At 34.6% G+C, this 24,026-nt stretch overlaps 1 protein-coding gene and 1 long non-coding RNA gene across 2 annotated transcripts in view; one reads left to right on the plus strand and one right to left on the minus strand.

The window, feature by feature from the left end:
* The window catches only part of LOC139525214 (uncharacterized), a 198,820-nt gene that overhangs the window by 48,262 nt on the left and 126,532 nt on the right, over positions 1-24,026 (plus strand). The window contains exons 5-6 of the mRNA XM_071320404.1: positions 6,192-6,464; positions 7,305-7,607. Of these exons, the coding sequence (XP_071176505.1) occupies positions 6,192-6,464; positions 7,305-7,607 (576 nt within the window). The remainder of the gene's footprint in view (positions 1-6,191; positions 6,465-7,304; positions 7,608-24,026) is intronic.
* On the minus strand, positions 9,913-12,121 carry LOC139524304 (uncharacterized). Its single transcript, XR_011664767.1, has 3 exons — positions 11,745-12,121; positions 11,311-11,389; positions 9,913-10,749 (listed from the first exon to the last, which is right to left on the minus strand). It is a non-coding gene; the product is annotated as an uncharacterized lncRNA (long non-coding RNA).

Genomic DNA, 24,026 nt, shown 5'->3' on the forward strand with positions numbered 1-24,026 from the left:
ATTGGTGTAAATTCCTATACAGAAATGATACCAGCCGACATTTACAAAATACAAATACAAAAATAAACAAACAAACAGACAAAAACAAAAAAAACCAAACCAAACATATTTTCTCAATGATAAGAGATACATATTTTATATTTTCATTTCGTGGAGGTGTTATTCATACAATATTATTAATTCAAGCCATTACAATTAGCTTTAATACTATAACAGCTCTTAACAACATTATGTTTGCTTTAAATGAATGTTCAAATCATACATATCGCTTATCCCAGCTACACTTACAGTACTAATGTCCGTATCATTACTTTTCAAAATGAAACTAAACTTATCTTGTTCACACATATTAGCAAAAGATGGGAATATATCACTTAAATTACAAAAGAGTACATTTCTAACGCTTTACATTGAATGAGGAAATGGAACTCATCTTTAATAGCATCCTTACAAACTGGACAAATTCTCTGTTCTAAAGGTGTTCTAGTATATCTACCAACTTCTATTAGTAATTTACTATTACTAATTCTGATTTTCCCCATTTTAGAAATGACACTTTTGTTAAGGTCCAGAAGAAGATATTTTTCTAATTCAAAATTATTTTTGTTGAGCCTGCAACTTTTGTTGCAGTAAGCTCGACATAGGGATAGTGATCCGGCGGCGGCCGCGTTAACTCACTTCTTAAAAGTTTTGTATTTTAGAAGGTGAAAGACCTGGATGCTTCATACTTTGTATATAGATGCCTCATGTTACGAAGTTTTCGTCAGTCACATGTCCAATGTCCTTGACCTCATTTTCATTGTTCAGTGACCACTTGAAAAAAAGTTTAGAATTTTTGTAATGTTGAATTCTCTATTAATATAAGTTATAGGATAACTATATTTAGTATGTGCGTACCTTGCATAGTCCTCATGCGCGTCAGTCAGTTTTCACTTGACCTTGACCTCATTTCATGGATCAGTGAACAAGGTTAAGTTTTGGTGGTCAAGTCCATATCTCAGATACTATAAGCAATAGGGCTAGTATATTTGTTGTATGGAATGTTTGTGAGGTGTACATGTCTAGCGGGCAGATGTCATCTGACCTTGACCTCATTTTCATGGTTCAGTTGTCAAAGTTAAGTTTTTTTAAGTTTTAGTCTTTTTATCTTATTTTATATGCCAAAGGTCAACTATATTTGGTGTATGGAAATATATTATGACCTATATGTCAGTCCCACAGGTTTTATTTGACAGTTCATTGCACAGTGTTGAGTTTTTGTGTTTTGTGTTTAAGTTATAGGTCAACTTTATTTGTTGTATGAAAGCATTGTTAGCTGTACATGTCTGCCTGACATTGTTCATCTGACCTTCATCTCATTTTCATGGTTCGTTGGTGTTTGTTTAGCTATCTTGGTTAATTTTAAGATTATGTGACAGTTGTAATTAAGCTTTATATTTAGGACTATCAACATAATATCAATGATTAGTAAAGAAGGCGAGACATTTCAGTGTGTGCACTCTTGTTAACTTTGCGATATGTTCTTAGTTTATTACCATGACTGTTACCATTATTAGAGTCACTAAAAGAGCTTGTTTCCAGTATTTTATGAATTCCTCTTCTAATTTCTTTTGAAATGAAAAAAGTAATTTTTTCTTTGACATAGTATTTTGATTTTCCCAGAAATGCTGAAAACCAAGTTTACTTAATTAATAATTTTTAATTTAATACAAAAACCATTTAGGGAAATTACCGGTATCGGGAACGTTCGCCCTAATAACATGTTCGCCCTGGGTACGTTTGCCCTGAGTTCTTTCGCCTAGAGTCCGTTCGCCCTACTAAAAAAAATTTATTTTCAGGGCATTGAACTTGAATAAACTTATTCAGATACTTCTAAAGTATATATTCTTGTAATTTATGGAAACAGGGAAATGTTTAAAATTTTATGGCTTGTTAAGGATCGTTAATTGTTCAATGACAAAATAATTCAGATCACTAATTATTGTGATACCATCTGACTGGAAGAACGCCAACGTAAGCCCAGTCTTCAAGAAAGGAGAGAGATACAAGGCAGAGAATTATCGACCAATATCTCTGACATGCATCTGCTGTAAACTCATGGAACACCTAATAACTAGTCATATTATGAAACATTCAGATCTCCACAACATTCTTTATCCATTACAACACGGATTTTGTAGCAAAAGATCATGCGAAACCCAGCTGATTGAATTTGTGGATGATATCACCAACAACATGAGCGCAGGAAAGCAAACGGATTTACTCATTATGGACTTTTCGAAAGCTTTTGGTAAGGTTGGTCACAGTCTCCTGATGCATAAGCAGGAACACTATGGTATCCGAGGAAATGTGAATAAGTGGATTACTAGCTTCCTGTCTAATCGAACACAAGCAGTAGTTGTGGATGGAGAAAGTTCATCTCATATTGATGTAGAGTCAGGTCAACCCTAAGGCTCAGTACTTGGGCCTTCACTATTCCTGTTCTACATTAACGACATGCCAGATGGAATCATCAGACAAAGATGCACATGATTTACAGCTAGATCTGGACAAACTCGGAATATGGGAATCAAAATGGAAAACGTCATTCCACCCTGACAATTGCAATGTACTTACCATCAGCAGGAAAAACAAAACAATTGCAACATCATACAGCCTACATGGTCAAATTCTTGTGTCAATCAGTAGTCCATAATACATAGGCTGCACATTTACATCCGATCTCAGATGGAATGATCATGTTAATAACATATGTAACAAGGCAAATTGACCAATTGGTTTCCTAAAAAGAAAATTAAATATGGGATCAACTACAGTGAAGGAGAATGCATATAAAACATTGATACGTCCAATTGTAGAATATGCCAGTCCGGTATGGGATCCATATCTTAAGACAGAGACTGACAGACTTGAAATGGTACAAAGAGGAGGAGCTCGCTACGTATCCAACAAACATCATAACCACTCCAGCGTTAATCTGATGCTACAACATCTCAAATGGACATCACTTGAACGAAGAAGGAAGGAAGCGAGACTCACAATGCTATTCAAAATAGAAAACATCAAAGTGGCCATATCAAAGGAAGGTCGTCTAATACCACCGAAAAGACTGTCACGAAACATGCATGACAAATCCTTCCAAGTACCAGCAGCATCTTGTGACTATAGAAAACATTCATTCTTCCCAAGAACCATCCGGGATTGGAACGCTCTACCCTCTGGGGTCGTATCAGCTCCGTCAGTCGAGGCCTTTAAAGCCTCGATGACAAAGCTGAATTAAATTTCAAAATTTTGGGGGGGAGGGGGTGGTCCAAACCATGGCAGTATAATCAGTTTGTTGATTGTGGCCATTATCTGGCAGAAGCAGAAAGGTATCAGGGCGAACAGGTAGTATGGCGAACGCGAATCAGGGCGAATGGACCCGGATTCGAAATAACCGATATTTAAGTCAAAGAATAATTAAAGTTTTAAATCCGAGATTTTTCTTGCTTTTGGACATTTTTCGTCACAACAACAGCTTTCTTTTCTAAACTATCTTTAAAAGCGGAGGAGACGTCAAAAGTTTGCTTCAAACACGTGCGTCGCAAAGTGGTAAATAAATTCTGTATGTGACATTTAGCAGAAGCCATTTAACCAGGGTTTCATTTTGTCAAACAATTCAATCAACAACTTTATTAATATAGTATATATATATGGAAGTTTTTAACGACCTTGACTGGCTATACAGCCCTTGCACGGTCGGTAAATAATATAGTCCTTTGTTGTCGATAGCTATAAAATGCAATCAGCTGATTATTGATTTTCTGTCCAAACCTTAATGAGGTCAAGGTGAATTCTGAGTATTGTCTGATCGGGTAAAGTCCGAGGAACTCGAAAAAGGTAAATAAACAAGATGGAGGAAAATAAATCGTTCAATATATTTCTTTCGCCAAATTCTTTCGCAAATTATTTTAGGAATCTAGACCTCTTTTCAAGGATTAAATTGAAATTTATATAGCAATATAAATTTCAGGTGAAATATTTTTTGTTGTATATGCATGCTAAACTAAAATATCCTTGTCAGTTATACTTCTAACATGTCCTTACAATAGATATAAACAGTATAATAGGGTATTAAGTCATTCAGCTTAAAACGGTCATTATCAGACGGAAACCACGCCCCATCAGTCATTATCATGTAAAAGTTCTTAACAACTGGTTTTTTGGTCCGTTTTTCTCTGTTAATGACTGATGGAATTTATTTTTTATCCAATATGAGAATCTTATTCTCAACCGATAGGAAATAACTGAACATTTTAAACTGTTTGAGTCTTTGTTTTCTACAAATATGACTTCATAATGCTAATAAAGACTGTTAATGTTTTTTTTTAATTTATTTATCATGTTATAAACAAACATGTAGAGAATATTTCTTTCTTATTTGTCTATATAGTTACCAATGATAAGGAGATGGAGACATGGATACAGATCTGTAATCAAAGAAAAGGTCATAATCAGCAGTGAACAATCAATTATCAAAAACAAAAAACAAAACAAGAAATATTTTTCTCAATATTTTTTTTTAATAATGCGATATCATTCAAATAGAAAGGCAACAAGGGTGTTATAAACATATTACATTTTGATGGAAATTTGTATGAGGGTTAAATTTACAATAACATTTATGTTGGTAAAAAACCTCCTGATCTGAGTCCTAATCTCCTGACCAAAATTTCCAAATCTCCTGATCTGAGTTTGACAGTCCATCACATGTATGCTATGCTGTGTCCAATATTTTATCACAATCCAAATTCAGAGCTGTATCAAGGTTGAATATTGTGTCAATACTTGCCCCAACTAACCAGGGTTTGACCTCTGAGGTCGTGTCAAGCTGCGCACTGTGGAGCATTTTATTTGCATTGTAATCCATTACCTTGCAATTAATTGCAATAAAAATGATCTCATATCCGATGCCTTATAACATGTGATTACATAATATGTTACAAAATGTAATCAAATTGCAGCTGATTACGATTGATGCTTCGGGTTACTATATGCCTTACCTGTCATAACGACATGTTTCTTTGATCTTAGCCTCATTTTAGCTCACCTGGCCCAAAGGGACAAGTGAGCTTTTCTCATCACTTGGCGTTTGTCGTCCTTCGTCTTACGTTCTTTGTTGTTAACTTTTACAAAAATCTTCTCCTCAGAAACTACTGGGCCAAATTTAACCAAACATGGCCAAAATCATTACTAGGGTTTAAAAAGTGTGTCCGGTGACCAGGCCAACCAACTCAGATGGCCACCATGGCTAAAAATAGAACATAGGAGTAAAATGACGTTTTTGGCTTATAACTCAAAAACCAAAGCATTTAGAGCAAATCTGACAGGAAGGAGAACTTGTTTATCAGGCCAAGATCTATCTACTCTGAAATTTTCAGATGCATTGGATAATTGCTTGTTAGGTTGCTGCCCCTGTAATTTTAAGGAAATTTTGCTGTTTTTTGTTTAATATCTTGAATATTATTATAGAAAGGGATAAACTGTAAACAGCAATAATTTACAGCAAAGTAAGACCTAAAAATAATTCAACATGACCAAAATAGTCAATGACCCCCTAAGGAGTTATTGCCCTTTATAGTAAATTTTTTAACAATTTTCATAAAAATAGTAAATTTTTACTTACATTTTCCATTATAACTACTGGGCCAATCATTATAGATAAAGATTATGATTGTAAGCAGCAAGAATGTTTATAAGGTAAGATCTACAAACGCACCACCATCACCAAAACACAATTTCATCATAAATTCATCTGTGTCGTTTGAATATTCACATAGACCAAGGTGACGACACAGACTCTTTAGAGCCTCTAGTAATGGAGATTTTACAATAATGTAAATTTTTTGTAATACCTGTATCTTATTCCTCAACTTATAACATTAATGTGTATTTCACAAGATCATCTATTTTAGGTGGACCAACACTTATGAGATCACTTCTATTTGTACAAATGTCATACCCGTAGCCAAGGGGGTTAGGAGGGTTCGGACGAACCCCTCTTAAAAACAAATAAGCACTGTTAAAGTCAATGTTCTGTTCGAATTGTGACTGTTAAAGTCGAGTTTGTGAGTCCAACGAACGCCCGTTTGGAAATTCCTGGCTACGGGCCTGAATGTACCATGTAAAAAAAAAAATCGTTTTCTTTACAGTACCACCGACAAAATTCTATTTCCATGGATTAACAGACAGTAAGTTGGAAGGAACAGAAGGAACAGATTTACTAATAAGGTGTATAGCAGAGGGTGGAAAGCCTCCTCCAGTTGTGACAATTCTGGATTGGACAAGACCAACCAGTATCCAGGAAGTAAGCTACACAATACCAAGTATTACTAGAGATTATCATCAGAAGTCAATAGCATGTCAAGCTAGTAGTGCTGCCTTAGGCCAGCCATTGACAACAACCTTACAGATATATCTAAACTGTAAGTTATGCATGTTCAGTTATTATCTTGAGGTAGTATTTAGTTTTGTATATTTTCAAGTATAAGAACAAGTCACTAATTTTTTTTTTATTTCCATTAGGCCATAGTTATTATATTTTTAGTTTTACGAATTTTTTTTACAAAACCAATGGGTAGGAGGACGAAAAAAAAACAAACAAAAAAACTGCTGCTGCTGCTGTTTTTTTTTAATACCAACCATCAATATCAATTTTATTTTATTTTTTTTCACCAGGAGATTTTCTACTAGTGTAACAACTATTTTTTTTTCTTGACAAGGTTTGAATTGAAAATCAATGTGCAACAACTTACTAAATCACCAAGAGCATAAATTTTGATTCTTTCATGCAGATATGAACTTAAATTTTTATTTTTTTGCATGAAAAACACTGGGTCTGAAGAGAAAAAAAAATAAAAATCAACATTTTTAATTTTATTTTTTTTCCTATTTGGCAAAAATTAGGGTAGGAGGGTTCGTAAAACTAAAAATAAAAAAATTACGGCCTTAGCTCTATTTTATTACAAGGTAAATACACGTGTTCATAATAATGGTTTCATTATATGTTAAGAGGCTGAATATAAATGCAACTCACATGTAGTTTTAAAATAGACAAATCTACAAAATGTTTTTTTTGGACTGAATATGTCATGAATTATTCGTGTTATTGGGAATGATGGATTAAAACCATCTCATATGTACATGTACATTTGTTATACATTTGTAAGATTACATACAATTTTCTGTATTCTTTATATTATCATTTTTAGCTTTTAAATTATAAGTATTACTAGTTTCAATTGAGTTGAACCACATTTTTTCAGTAAAACCATTGACACCAATCTTCAATAGAAGTGTGGTCAGTACAGAAGAGCCAGTACCACTGAGAGTATCATGTACATCATATGGAAGTCGACCTGCTGCTGCTTTTACATGGACTATTGGTGGAAATGATGTTACAACCAGTTCTACAACATCGCCACCAGTTAAAGAATCTAATGACACTTACACAGTGACATCAGCCTTGGTATATAGTGTAAACAGAAGTCATACCAGTCAAACTATTGTATGTCGTGCATCTAATACACTGGGCACTGTTAGTGCAAGTAAAACTTTGAATGTAAAATGTAAGTACAGTAGGAAATATGGTTTGTTTATGGATGTGATGTACAATTACCTAAAAGATAGGCCTATATGCCCCTTAATAACCAAACAATGGAAGCTGCTAGGGTGCCCTATCATGCAGTGTTCCCCCAGAAAATTTGGATAGCATCACATTTGGCGTACAAAAAATTAAACTGTATTTTTTTTCAATGTCATTTGTTGCATCATGGCAATGATCTATATCCTTTAAGTTATATGTTTATATTGTTCAATTTATAACCGAGAATACATTTAAACTATACCCATGATAATGGTTGTTTGAATTTATGTTTTCTATATTCATTTGTAGTTACAGAATTATTTATTTCTTCTTGGGTGAAATATAAATATATGTGTGGTACTAGTTACCCTACCTACCCAATGAAAGAATGAATTAATTTTATATAAAAAGAGAAGAGAAAGTATTGTATAGCAATCTAAAAAATCTTTGTCATTGTCTATGAAATTCAATGTTTCATGGTACTCAATGAATTAGTCCCTGTTGTTTCATTATATCAAAATGATATACATTTTTGATTAAAGTTAAGCTTTTTGAATCTGCAGTATATTGAAACAATGCATTTTCAAAAATAATACATTTAGTAAGAAGAACTAACAATTAATCAGTAAATGGGTTTGGAATGCATAGTTTTTTGGAAAGTTTGCTATAGAAATACTTTCCTTAGACCTCCAGTGACAAGCCATCCCAAATGTTCTGCTCCAAGGTAGTGTAGTACTTGTGTTTGAATACTGATTCTAGGATGATGCTCATGAAATTTTGAGTCCTTTTAAAAAGATTACAGGAATAAAAAAAGAAAGAATGTTCACTGACCATGCTGACAATTCTGGTGAATTTATCTCTATTTTGAAAATAAGTATCACAAACACTACTTTGCATATTTCTATTCGCCGAAGTGAAAATCAAAAGAATTTACGCCAGACATTGTTTCATTCATGAATATTTTATGAATGAAATTTTCCCATATAATTTTGTACTTTGTACAACATTAACAAATGTTTATTATCAAATAAAAAGTAAAAGCCTTATAGTACTGCAACTGACATCGAAAAAGACGCTTAGTTAACGAGTTTAATGGTCCGGAATAACACACCGCTGTAAATTGTTTTAAATGATAGAATAATATCTATATTTGAATTTTTCGTCGGGTCGTAAAAAGTTTCTATGGTCACATTTTTGTATTATATCTCTTTAATGGGGATAACCCTCAATTTTTGGTTTTGGGTAGTTACCTTAAGATCCCAAAATATATTTTTGGTTAAATTTCCTGCTATTTTCGTAAATATTTTCTATGCACATATCATCAATGATCATCGAAATGATGAAGACATGAATATACAGTACTTGCAACCTTAGGTGTTACTGTTTGACGTGAACTTGCATATCGGTGAAGATCAGTGACGGATGTTTGACTGATTGATGAGTGATCGGTGATCGGTGACCCATAGGATCTGTCAGATAAGTCAAATAACCTATGTGAGAGTTACCGTGACAACGGTCAGCAGCGATCGATCAGTAAATTAAATTTATGCATGGATTGGATGGATACGTATATATTTAAAATTCTTATGTGAACCGAACTCGACAGCATTTATATTCGATGAACGCGGACCTCTACCAAGACACCTTAATTTTCACGTTAATTTATAATAAAAAGTGAAAACAGTTCAGAAAAACAACCGGATGTGCCTTTTTCGCCAAAATGTGATTCGGCGGCGCTCAGTAGTCCTTCGCCGAATATAAGACTTTTTTGCCTCGGCCGACGTCAGTTGAAAAATGGCGCGCTTTTGTAAAAACATTTCATTCGTTTACAGCAAAGTACCGGCGGTAAATGTTGTTGATTGTAATCACATTTATAGGAGAAAAATAAATGAGTTTACTTATTATTTACATGTTTGAACAAAAAAATTAAAGAAAATCTTATTTTTTCACTTCTGAACATAGAATTTCGGATTTCGATTTTCTGCACTGTAGAATTAAATAGCGATCATATAAAAAAGGGGTACAAAAAAAGCATATCCTTCAATTACTTTAAATTTTTTACATCGTAATTTCGCTAGTTTTTCAAATCGAAATCCGTGAAGAAAAGGGGTGTCCAAAGTAGGGCAAAAAATTGTACCCATTTTAAAGTAGGGGTCTAATTTTTTGAAGGGTTTTCCTTGCATTGCCGGTAAAATTAGAAATTGGAAAAGATTCTGTTTTTAAAGTAAATATTCATTCAACTATCAAGAATAGCTGAATCTTTATATAGGTGTAATACCACCATTGATTTTTCCCTATTAGTCTTTGTTAAATTGGCACTTTTAAAAAAATCGTACAGTATTTACCTTTATTTCAACCAAAGAAATACTTTGCATGTGTAAAGTTCAATCCTTTCCAGTGATACAGTGAAAATTTCACACCACATTTCATTGCATATAAGAAAGTAACCACCGCCGAGGGTAGACAACCCAATTTTTACACTGTTATTTACTGGTTACCTTCTTTGGTAACTATGTAACCTTAACGTTCCAAAATATTTTATAAGACCATCAAATAAAAAAAGAATGATGCTTTCAGACACCCAACATACATATTTACGACTCAGAAAAATTTAAGTGCATTGAAATGCAGGGTTAATTTTCTACAACTGTCAAATTCAAGGGAATATTTTTTTAGGCCTACTTTCGTATGCAACCGGATGTGACGTACCATGATTTGGTGGTATTACACCTAAAGAACACCTAAATGTCAAATAAACTTAATGCAATTTTTCCCCCTCCAATTGCAAGTTATTTCAAGCATAACTGTCAAGTTTTGTCTCAGTCAGAACTATAGTTTCAGAGAAAATCACTATAATGTAAGGCCATATCCTACGGCAATTTCAGTCCAATTTCTTCGAAAAATCCTAATTTCAGTGTATCATTATAAAATGCAGTGTTGACTAATATCTGATCATAAACTCATGATATATGCATTCAAACAATTAAATAGAATACAAAAGACAACTTTAAGATGATAAACAATTTTATTGCACCTTTTAGAGTTCATTTGAAGGTCTGTTTTGGTCTGTTTTGGTCCATTTTTCCTCCTTCCTTCCTTTTTCATCAAAACTTGATATCTTTTGTCTAAAAAATAAAACAAATGTGATTATTTTCCCACAAAAATGAAATAAATGTAATGTTAAATCAATAATTAAAGTGTTTTAGCTGAAAGAACTGTCTCTATAAATGTTAACAGTCTACACGGAAGTTTCTATAAGCCCTTATGTGTAACTTGAGTTTTTGGTCTGTTCCCCTAGTGTGAGTAATAACGGTTCCCTTTCAGTCAATCATTTATTGCTACTGGTATCAAAGTCTTTTTATTTACTCATAACAGTATATTTCTAATAGATTTACACAAAAAGTCCACTTTCTTGTATTTTACATTAGAAAATGGGGAGAAAGAGTAATACAAAATACCTCAAAATGTTTTTAAAAAGGGTTATGTCCCTTGGACTGCTGGTACAAACAATAATTGGTAAGAATTATAAAGTTTAAGTATGTGAGACTGGATTCTGATGTGTATAAATCCAGGACAAATAAGTGTTTAGATGAGTTATTGTCTGTGCAAAATGTAGACGGCACAATGGCAAATTGTAAACTTTTGCGGCCAAAACAAAAAAAAACATGATGATAGTTGATACATACTTTAATGATGAAGTGTCATCTGCAGACCAATTCACATATAAGATTTTTCAACAGAATGCTCTTCAGAACATGGTTAACACTGAAATAAAAAATTCACATGTTGTATAAACAAAACAAAAACTGTAAGGGTAATTTAAAATTTAACACAGTAATCTAAATACAGCTTCGTCTGTCCACCCATTGACTAAGAAAACACCCGTAAACCCCCATTTCAATGCAATTTTACCTCAAACGTACTTTCTGTGTCTAAATCCATTCCGAATAGTCCATGTTTACAATGTATGAACTGGTTTATTAATAACTTTTAAAAATGAAAGTACAATAGGGTCACGAGTGCACATTTAGTTTCCCTAAATAGGTGTAATACCACCATTGATTTTTCCCTATTAGTCTTTGTTAAATTGGCACTTTTAAAAAAATCGTACAGTATTTACCTTTATTTCAACCAAAGAAATACTTTGCATGTGTAAAGTTCAATCCTTTCCAGTGATACAGTGAAAATTTCACACCACATTTCATTGCATATAAGAAAGTAACCACCGCCGAGGGTAGACAACCCAATTTTTACACTGTTATTTACTGGTTACCTTCTTTGGTAACTATGTAACCTTAACGTTCCAAAATATTTTATAAGACCATCAAATAAAAAAAGAATGATGCTTTCAGACACCCAACATACATATTTACGACTCAGAAAAATTTAAGTGCATTGAAATGCAGGGTTAATTTTCTTCAACTGTCAAATTCAAGGGAATATTTTTTTAGGCCTACTTTCGTATGCAACCGGATGTGACGTACCATGATTTGGTGGTATTACACCTATATATGTAACCCCTAAAAAAATATCAATATGTGTCAATAAATTGTAAAATTATAGATTTTTTTTCGAAATTGAAGAAGACGCCATTTTGTCAGTAATGATACATAAATATACCCTCAAATGTGCACATTACCTTGTAAACATCAAAAGAATGCTGATCCAATTCCATCATCAGGTGGAGTCCTCCTTCCTTGGCTGTTTCGGCGCTATTCCACAACAACCTCCAGAGGTGCGACGGCTCAGGTGATCAATCTGAACCTGGAACTGGAATGCCTACACGGCTCAGATGTCTCAGCTGATGTCATTGCTGTTCTTCTGTAACTGAATGCTGTTCTGTATATCTATATCTGTCCATTATCTACACAATAAATGTTCATTGTTCTAACACTTTGTACTTTTCCACACTTCGTCTCTTTTCCTCCAAATCCACTGTGATGCCACTTCTGCTTCTCTACACACTTCTGTAATCAGTTTCTTCCTCTCTGCTCCTACCACTCACAAGGTCCTAAGTGCCCGCCACATTGACTGTCCTGCAAAGCCCCTGCATCCGACTTCTATTGCCAAACACCACGTCCTCCAACCCCGCTGTTTGCAATCCTCTACTAGCTGCTGGTATTTTGCCATCTTTCTTTCATAAGCTTCCTCTATTCTGTCTTCCCATGGGACTGTCAGTTCCAGCAAGACCGCCTGCCTAGTTCCCTGTGACCAAATGACTATATCTGGTCTTAGCGATGTTGCTGCTATTTCTGCTGGGAAACTCATGCGTTGATGTATGTCTGCTGTCATCTGCCAGTCTGATGCTGTTCCAAGTATCCCTAAACCTTCTGCCTGGTTGTCTTTCTTTTCTCCAGCCCTCCCAAAATTTACAAATATGATGTTCTTCTGCATCTTTCTCTTCTTTCTCCTGGTGGTATCCAATTTGCTGCTATTGTTTTCAATACACTGTCATGCCTCCATGTATATCTTCCATCTTTCAATGCGACTGGACATGCTGACAACACATGCTGTAGAGATGCTGGTTTGTCTTTGCATAAGGTGCATGTTGGGTCTTCTATCAACCCCAGGTATAGAGGTTTGTTGGGCTTGGTAAAACATCATACACTGATCTTAGGAGAAAACTCAATCTGTATCCCTCCATACTCCAAATCTCGCTCCAGGTCAAAGCCCTGCTTCTAGCTCCTTGCCAATTCAACCAACTACCCTGCTGTTTCATTCCTACTGCCTTAACATTCCTACTCTCTTCTTCCATCTGTTGTATTTCCTGTTGCACCAGTTCCCTCCGTCCCTTCTCATTTGCTGTATCCCACCTTGGTTTTGTTGTCATACCAAATCCCTGTCTACCAACTGCGGTTACACCAACGATGACACTGTGCTTTAGTCTAGTCTCAGCTTCCTTAACTGCTTCCTCTGCTTTCCATTTCCTTCCTGTCCTGATCTTTACTTTGGCTCCTCTCACTTTAGCATCTTTGCTGTCTCTCAACGTCATAACCTGTCTTGTCTTTGTAACTTTATACTCTTCTGTCAATGCCTTCATTTGGTAATTGTAGCTTTGTTCCTGTGCTGTACAATCCAATGCTGCTGAAACTTCTTGGCACACCCAACCATCTTCTTAGGCATGCACTGATCTTTCTCTCTAAGGCCTCCACTTTGGACAATGGGAACTCGTAAACTAGTAATGGCCACAATATCCTTGGTAAGACCCCATGTTGATATATCCAGGCCTTATATCTTCCTGGGAGCCCACTTTTGTCTATCTTCGTCAGCCATTCTACCAATTGCTCTTGAACTTCACCCATGTTTACCATATCTGCTAGTGTTGCATCAAACTTTTTACCTAGGCATTTCACTGGTTTCTCTCCATCTTTTCAACTGCTAACAAAAATGTCTCATCTTGCACTTTGCCTTTCCTCACTATCAAACTTCTAGATTTACTTGGTTTGAACTTCATTCTGGCCCACTTAATCATCCTTTCCAATTCCTCTAAAGTCCATCTTCCCTCTATGACTGTTTTTGCTGTCACTGTCATATCATCCATAAAAGCTCTTACTGGTGGTTGCCTGACCCCTGATGACAATTATGGTCCTCTACTTGGTTTTTTTCTACTGATTTTAGAATTAAGTTCATTGCTGCTGCAAACAGTACTACTGATACTGTACACCCCGTTAGTATTCCAACTTCAAGTCTCTGCCAAGCTGTGGTGAAGTCTCCAGCTGTGAACCTCATTTCAATCTTGTCAAAATACTCTCGCAGCATAGTTCTGATAGTTGATGGAACATGATACCTCTCCAATGTCAGGTCTACTAGTTTGTGATGTATGGACCCATAAGCATTAGCCAGATCTAGCCAAAACACTGCTAAGTCACTTTTCTTCTCCTTTGCTTCTCTTAAAATCTGTGTAATAACGCTGGTGTGTTCGATGCAACCAGAAACTTCAGGCATGCCTCCTTTCTGGACTGCGATGTCTATATATTCGTTGCCAAGCAGGTACCTCGTCGTTCTCCTTGCTAAAACTGCCAGGAATATCTTCCCCTCAATGTTCAATAGGGAGATGGTTCTAAACTGTTCAACTTTCCTGGAGTTCTCTTCTTTTGGTATAAACCATCCTTCTGCCTTGTACCATGACTCTGTCATCTTTCTCCTTCTCCAAATTACTTTTAATAGCTTCCACAACCTTCTGATCAGTCTGGGACAGTTCTTATATACCCTATATGAAATACCATTTGGTCCTGGTGCTGACCCTGCTCTTGCCTTTCTCACTACGTCCTGTACTTCTTGGAACTTGAGGTCTGACTCATCAAACTGTTCTTTTGGCTCCTCTGGTCTTAACAATTTCTCGCATTCTTCCAGGTCTTCTCCTCGTCTCTCATCACTGTGGGTCTTACTGAGATGTTCTTCCACTTCTTCCCTCGAGTTTTCCAGTTTACCAGATCCTCTCGCTCCAAATAATCGCTTCATATACTGAAATGGGTTTGCTGTAAATGTTGTTCTCTCCTTTGCCTTTTTCTTTCTATCTCTTCTATGAGTTTCTACTCTTGTAAGTGTTTTAAGTTTCTCCCTAGTTTCCTTTCTTAACTGCTGTAATGGTAACCTTTCATTCTCATTGGCGACTTTGTACCTCTTCTTTAACCTTCTCAAGTCTCCTCTCAATTCCTTGATCTTCTTCTGTCTTCGGTTACTATGGCCTTGTTTTGTTGGTTGTTTCCCCTGTGGTACCACTCCAAATCTGTCCTTTCCTACGCTGTAAATAATGGACGTCATTGCTGTTATCTTTCTGTCTACACTGCCTGCTAATGTTACCTCTAAGATGTTTTCCAAATCTTCATCAAGCGCTTTCCAAGCTGCTTTGTCTGCATTCGTTGGCCATTTGATCTTCTCTTTGCGTGGCTCATTCTCTTCTCTACAGGTTGTTGGTTCCAGAGCTCCAGATAAGAATTCACAAATGGGGGTTTTTACCCACCATTTTCTTATATAATTGGGTGATAAAGTTTTTTAATTGCATTATCAATTTCAATTCACCCGTCAGGTTAATATCAAATTAGGTTTTTCACCACCAAGCTCCTTAATGTATTGGTTTTTTTCATCGACACAATATTAAAATATTTAGGCAATATCAACCCCAATTTTTTTTTCCATCTATATGTTTCTTTCTTTGTTTAGCTGTTTTATTTGGTTTAGGGTTATGATGAGGGTTATTTGCTAGCTGTTTTATCTGGTTTATTCACTGAGGAGCAATTGTAGGTTTAAATTGTGTCCCGTTTCAAACTTTTTGCCAGTTTTGTATTTTCTCACAGAAACGGATATGTGTATTCACAGGCACTCGTCTTATACCTTTATATAATAAATTCTGAGACCAGTGCCTGTGTGCATGGTGTGTGTATTCATCAATCCTAACCGTAAAATGAATAAAAAATAGTATATAAACTCTTATACTTGAATGATTTTGTTTTATTCAATTTACATAAATCTGGGTTTAGTTGACTTTTATTTAGAACTTTTGGTTTCTGATGCTTTATCATTTCATAATTGATTTGGCCTTTCACTTTTTCCAACTGATTTCGTTTTTGATGAAACTCTGTGTTTATTAGCGATGTTCTCGTTATGGTTCGCACAGTCACACGCCCGTGCGTTCGATGGACGTTTCCTTAAAACACTGGCTGAGTCTTGTTATCATCATAACTTTCCCTCAGCTTTTCAAAAGAAGCCGAAAACATGCTTCTATTCAATATTTTTACCTGACATTCACTTTCGTTTTAATTCAATGTATGTTATGATAAATCCCGAGCAATGCGAAAATAATATGACACACGCTAATTGGATAAACGCCGAGAAGATCGAAATGTTAACAAAAACACGTGTACCTATTGAGCAACGGAAAACTCAAACAGGGACCTATTTCAGTTACTTGATGCAGTGATCTATATTTAGAACGACAGGAAATTTCCAATTATAAATATTATAAAAATAGTTTATGCGACGACTGTAAACAGATAAAGGTAAATAACGCAAATGGTAGCCAATAAAAGGGTTGAGAACTCATGGTTTTGGCATATTATTGGGTTTTCCGTTGAATTAATTGGGTTGTTGAACCCTTCAATGGACAATTGCATTGGGTTTTCTATTATTTGTATTGCGTGATCACGCAAATACGCAGCTTATCTGGAGCTCTGCGGGTTCTATCCTGTCTTCTCTACGAACTGTTGTTTCTATCCCGTCTTCTCTATGGACTGTTGGTTCTATCCTCTCTATCTCTTCTGCCTCGTCAAGTTGTTCTACCTCTGTAGGCTGTTCCTCGTGCTCATCCTCACCCTGGGTCACAGGGAGGCTATCATCACTGTGGTTTGCTTCCTGGAGGGTCTCCTCCTCCGTCTGACCAGATCTCTCTGTGCGTTGATTGCCAGAATGGGGTTGCACACATTTCATTCTACTTTGATGGATCTTCAAACCTCTAGAATTCTTACAGACTTTACCACAAAAACATTTACATCCGTTGTTCTGGTTCGTTGTCCTTGTCGGTTCCATAGTCGTTTCCTGGTCCTGTCCTATGGGCTGTTCATCCTCCCTCGCTCTCGCACAGCCCCGAGGGTGTCTTAGTATATATCGTTCCATAGCGTGTAAAATGGGTTCCCCTTCACAGGAGATGCACTTTGACTTGCCAAGCCTAATGCCCCGGTTACCAGTCTCTCATAGTATATAGTAATTTAGGCCAGAAAATTGTTTAAATGAGTGTTTTTCAGTTTGTATTTATGCACAATTACTACTGAGACTGCAAAGTGTTTGGGGAAAAAGTTGTCTTTTTGGGAAAAATTTAAAGCCATTTTTTTTTCAAATTGGGATTCTTCAGTTCTCCAGGGTAAATGCCTTTATTCTCCACTAATTTAAGGCAACCAATATCACAGTTAGCCAATGGTCAACTATGTATGATTTATGGAAATATTTTATGATCTATATGTCAGTCCCGCATGTTTTATTTGACCATGACCTCAATATCACGGTTCATTGCACAATGTTGAGTTTTTGTGTTTTGGTCTATTTTTCTTAAGCTATAAGTAATAGGTCCACTATATTTGTTGTATGGAAGTAATGTTAGCTGTACATGTCTGCCTGACATGGTTCATCTGACCGTGACCATATTTTCATGGTTCATTAGTCTTTGTTTAGCTATCTTGGTTAATGTTAAGGTTAAGTGACAGTTGTAATAAAGCTTTATACTTAGGACTATCAACATAATATCAATGATTAGTAAAGAAGGCGAGACATTTCAGTGTGTGCACTCTTGTTTACATAAATACATGTCATACATTCAAACATGATTTATATATAGATTACTACTATCATAACAAACTGTATAGTTTTACACACATACAACATTACCGTACATACCAACCTAGTGGCTGAGTAATTCTTTGAAACAACCCGTGTACACAAGAGAAATTAGAAAGAAAGACGGTTTTACCTGTTTTGGGCTCGGCCATGTTGGGATCACCATAACTGCAGTTACGATGACCAGTTTAACACAAGTGAACAACAAGGGAGTGATTCAGGCTCTTGAGAGCCTGTTGTTTAAAAATAGTTATGCCATTGGAAATATAAGATATGTGCAGGGCAGGGGACATTGAAACTCTGTTCTTTTATTTGTCTAGCTTCAAAGTGAGACTAAAAAGTGAGACTTGGGCATGCTGTTTCCCATGACAGCAGCTGTGTTTTAGTCTGTTATTTGTTCAGTAGTTTATGAGGAACCACTATTGGTAGGTCCATGATTTTAAAAATGCAGTTGATTTTCGTCGTCCACAAATACATGTATAGTCTCTTGTGTTGACCATGGGTTACGGAAGCTGTCAAAAGATTTCAAGCGCCCTAAACATAAAATTGTCCATATTTTGAGTTAAAGCCAATGAAGTTTTGATATAATTATACCCCCGCTTTAAAAAAGAGGGGATATACTGTTTTACCTCTGTCTGTCCGTCAGTCCGTCCGTCAGTCCGTCCGTCTGTCAGTCAGTCAGTCCCATGAATATTTTTCGTCGCATTTTTCTCAGGAACTACAATACAAGGATTTCTGAAATTTGGTTTCAGGGTTTATCTAACTCAGCTATACCGTGTGATGCATTTTCAGATTGATCACTTGACAACTTCCTGTTTACCGAACACTTGTATGATTTTACACATGATAACCAAGTTGAAAATTTTCATCACACTTTTCTCAGGAACTACAATACAAGGATTTCTGAAATTTGGTTTCAGGATTTATATAAGTCAGCTATACCGTGTGATGCATTTTCAGATTCATCACTCGACAACTTCCTGTTTACCGAACACTTGCATATTTTTACACTATTTATTTTTTCGTCGCATTTTTCTCAGGGACTACAATACAAGGATTTCTGAAATTTGGTTTCAGGTTTTATCTAACTCAGCTTTACCGTGTGATGCGTTTTCAGATTGATCACTTGACAACTTCCTGTTTACCGAACACTTGTATGATTTTACAAATGATAGCCAAGTTGAAATTTTTCGTCACACTTTTCTCAGGAACTACAATACAAGGATTTCTGAAGTTTGGTTTCAGGATTTATATAAGTCAGCTATACCGTGTGATGCGTTTTCAGATTCATCACTCGACAACTTCCTGTTTACCGAACACTTGCATATTTTTACACTATTTATATTATCCACTTGCGGCGGGGGTATCATCAGTGAGCAGTAGCTCGCAGTTTCACTTGTTTGTCCCAAAAGTAGTACAACACATTGTAAAAATTTCATTGAGAAAGCATAGGTGTTTTTTTTTTTTTTTCATTTATGTTCTTAAAGAAATGCACTTCGAAATAATTTTGGTCTTGGACCTAAGAAAAGATGTAATAACTTATTCTTATTTAACATGTATTAGAATGGGATCGTGTCAGTGTTAAGAGTACAATTAGTGGTATGTCAATGATATTGACTATGCAGATGTATTAGCATAGTAGTACTGTAACTGACATCGAAAAAGACGCTTAGTTAACGAGTTTAATGGTCCAGAATAACACACGGCTGCAAATTGTTTTAAATGATAGAATAATATATTTATTTTAATTTCCGTCGGGTCGTAAAAAGTTTCTATGGTCACATTTTTGTATTTTATCTCTTTAATGGGGGTACCCCTCAATTTACGGGTTTGGGTACTTACAGTACGCCCAAGGAGTTTGTAATCCCAAACTCCATACTCCGATATTTTTCCTGGTGTAACACCAGGAAACTCCGACATCCCTCCCAAAATTCTCGGAGAAATTTGGGAGTATTCCCTCCGACTTCCGCGTAAATCCGCTACCTTTTGTTTATTGTATTAGCGACATCTCTCCCAGTCTGGTGTGACGCGGTGTGACACCAGGTAATTAATTGCCCTAATCCGTCTGATCTATGCCGGCACGCGACAGTCAAGGTATGAGAGATTTCTAATGTAATTAAACAATTGTATTTCCTGTCTATTGATTATCAGGTTATATCTGATTGCTTGAAACAAATGAAAGATTAAAATAAAAAGCAAAACGTTGTTGTTAATTCTTTCAATTACTCTGTACATTTTAATCGAGTTTTTAAACAACTATATTTGATTTTGACTTCCGTTTTTTTATCAGTAAATAAATATTTAATTTACTAAAAGAGATATAATTGTGCAACAATAAACGGAGACTAACGCTGAATAAATGAGGGCAGTTTAAAGAAAAATTACACGTCTCAAAGTTTTTTATACTACAAGTAAAAAAGAAAATATTATTCCTTATCTGTTATGCTAATAATTCTACGCCATTTCCATTTTACGATTACAAAATAAAAGTTTTAAAATCCAAAACGTTGTTGTTAATGCTTTCAATTGCATTAAAGTTTTATAAAAAAAAAATTATACTTGATTATGACCTCGTTTTTTATTTATCGGTAATTGATATAACTTACGAAAAGAGACATACTTGCGTGAAAATAAACGGAAACTAACGCTGAAGGTATAAAATGTGAGCAGTGAGTTTAAAGAAAATTACGTGTCTTAAAACTTGTATATGCAAGTAAAAAAGAAAATACTATTCACCATTCGTTATGCTTAATAAGTCTACGGCATTTTCTCTTCACGATTAGCATTACTTTAGGATATAATACATTTCGGCTACAACAGGAATACTTCTATAGCTGCATCAACTCGTCGTTGCATAATATTCATTTACGCACAATGAATGTAAACCTTTGTGTTGTATTTAGAACAGTTATCTTTAAATATTTTTAAAACAATTAATTGCCGTGGGAAGACGACACGCATCTCAGTGATCAACAGTGCGTGGTTGAACTTGAACTTGACTTCGCTCACACTATTGAATGCTAAAAATAGTGACATCAATTTTGTCCACGAGATTTTTATTTGGCGGGAAATAGTATCATGTAACAGTAAACTCAGGTGACCTTTCTGGATAACCGTGGGAAAATTCATGTAATGATTGACATTTGTATGCGTTAAGATTGAGGCTCTAGAAGGTCCTTTTACAATTGATTAACCGGATTCTAAATTTTATTCCTTTTCTGAATAAACGAACATCCGCCTTTTATTTATACGTTTCTCAGTCAACAGAGGTAATAAACCTGGACATTATTTATACTTCCATAGTCAACACTATACATTAATGGTAGATGAAAACAGGATGTATGTCGTTCAGTTCCTGATGGGCGTTGGTAGAGATCCTCTGTGAAAATGTGTCGATCGTAAAAATCCGATCCACATTTTTTTTTACATATTTCTTTCTTGTACGATATAATTTCATTTTAATATTCTATAGTATAAATTGTTGAAATACTTCTTTTTATATTTCGCCGAGGACTTTTAACAGCAGTAAAATACGGATTGCGCCAATCCAATTTTATTTTAAATAATAAAAGATCAATAACAGATCATAACAGATAAAAAACACATGATTTTATTTCTTCATATAATTAAATAAGGTTGTGATTATTGTGTTGTGTCTGGGCGGGGAATTATCTCAGTATTTATGAATATAGGGCTGCCACATTGCATACAAAACTATTTGTCACTTTACAGTTTCTTTTTTAAATTCAAATATTTCAAGTCGGTAATCTACCGAGGTAGTGAAACATAATATTTTACATTTCAAAATAAATTGAAAGTAACAGAGTTCACTTGTTGGTCCGATAAGTTAACATTAGGGTTTGATTTAGATTGGACAAATTACCGTAAAAACAACATTTTGTTTTAAGCCAGTTGATATTAATTATATAATATTGAACTATTAAAGGGATAATTCGTGATTTTTCACTTTTCATCTTATTATGTTCATAATACCATAAAAAACATATTCACCAAGTTTTATTTTGATATGAAAACAAATAAAGGAGAAAATTGGGAATTATTAATTTTATTTCTTGAAACTTCCTGACTTATGTGACGTAGTTTAAGTCTTTGATGCATGCCGGGAGTGAAAATATCTCATTTCAGTCTTGTTCGTTAACCATCTAATAACACGATTTAAAGCGGTGCATTACGTTTGCGCGCATTACCATTACATTTGCGCGCAAAAATCATTACGTTTGCGCGCAGCTTTCCATTACATTTGCGCGCATTTTTTTGGCAGGTAAACTCAGGTAAACTCAGGTAAAATACAGATAATAATGCTTATTTATCTATTAATTTGTTCAATTATTTATAAGTATCAGTAACCCTTCCGTTAGTCTTAGTATGTTGTCTCTTTGACACATTCCCCATTTTCATTCTTAATGTTATCATAAGGCACATTTTTTGAAAGTATTTAATCAGTAATTTTTTAGGGAAAATACAGGTAATAACACTTATTTATCTATTAATTTGTTCAATTATTTATAAGTATCAGTAACCCTTCCGTTAGTCTTAGTATGTTGTCTCTTTGACACATTCCCCATTTCCATTCTTAATGTTATCATAAGGCACATTTTTTGAAAGTATTCAATCAGTAATTTTTTAGGGAAAATACAGGTAATAATACTTATTTATCTATTAATGTGTTCAATTATTTACAAGTATCAGTACCCCTTCCTTTAGTATAAGTCTCAAAAGGCAGGGAAAAAAGAGATAAAACCGCAGATTTTTTTCGAGGTGTATGCAACATTTTAAGAAAATCCGTGACATAGCCCATTCATATATTGTGACTTGACCTTATTAAAGCTATAACGGAGTTTTTACTTGCTTTTAGAATTAAATATGAACAGTATATAATTTGACTGATAAACAAACTATTTTTAAAATTAATAATTGATTAATATGAAAATACCAAAAAAAAATAGGTATTTATAACTTAATATAATTTTTATTTATATTTTTACCTGAGATTACCTGTAAAATAAATGCGCGCAAATGTAATCAAAAGCTGCGCGCAAACGTAAAATATTTTAATCCCCAAATGCGCGCAAACGTAGTGCGCCCATTTAAAGCGCATCGACGACTTTTGGTGTAGCTATTAACCAACGAAAAATAAGTGATAGCCATGCAACTTTTAAAATTAGATCGTGTGGATATTTTAAAACGAATTTTAATAATAAAATTAATTCATACAATAGAAATTTTTTATGATTTTTTCTACAAATACTTTAAACAGACATATGAAATTGACATGATCAATAGTGTAATAAAAATACACGTTTGTATTCTGACCTTTCTGCTTCATTCCAGCAAACATTTTCACTTGCTTGTACGGTGGAAATAATATGTGTATTGTTTTGTGACACCTAAAGAATGTTGAGTGCGCCGGTTAACTCAAGGTAATTAAAGGATTAGCATTATGTAATTCGAATCCTTTGATCCTCATTCAGTGAAATCTAGGCATCACGGTTTACTGGCTTGAAGGTGTGAACAACATTTCGTATGAATTGAAAACGGGAGACAGTCAAAGTTTTAGACACAGAAATCAAAGACTTATAAAGACGTCCCTGCAGAAATGTAAAAAAAATAATAATTAATTAACGGGAATAATAAGGTCGCACAATAACTGGATAGCTGTTGTATATTTTTATATTTTGCATAAGCATGATACAGATCACTTTTAAATGAATTATGACTTTTGATTAATTCAGTAACGATAAAATACTTAATTATTTTAATTGAAGTATATATTCATAAATAAAAATAGCCTTCTAATCACGATTGTATGAACTAAAAATTGTACTATCTTAGATTAGGATCGGCCTTAAATATTTCAAACAGATCATTAACAATTGCAATTATATAATTTAGTCCATCCAAAGTTATCTTTAATTACCTATTTAGGAATTAATGTTTTCATCAAAATATTTCAAATCTCACAACGCACGAATACCTTCAGATATTTGATAAATTTAAAAAAAAAAATGACAGAAAATTTAAGAATCTTTTTGGAATGGAATCGAAATTTACGAAG

Source organism: Mytilus edulis, chromosome 5, assembly GCF_963676685.1.
Source record: "Mytilus edulis chromosome 5, xbMytEdul2.2, whole genome shotgun sequence".
NCBI lineage: Eukaryota > Metazoa > Mollusca > Bivalvia > Mytilida > Mytilidae > Mytilus > Mytilus edulis.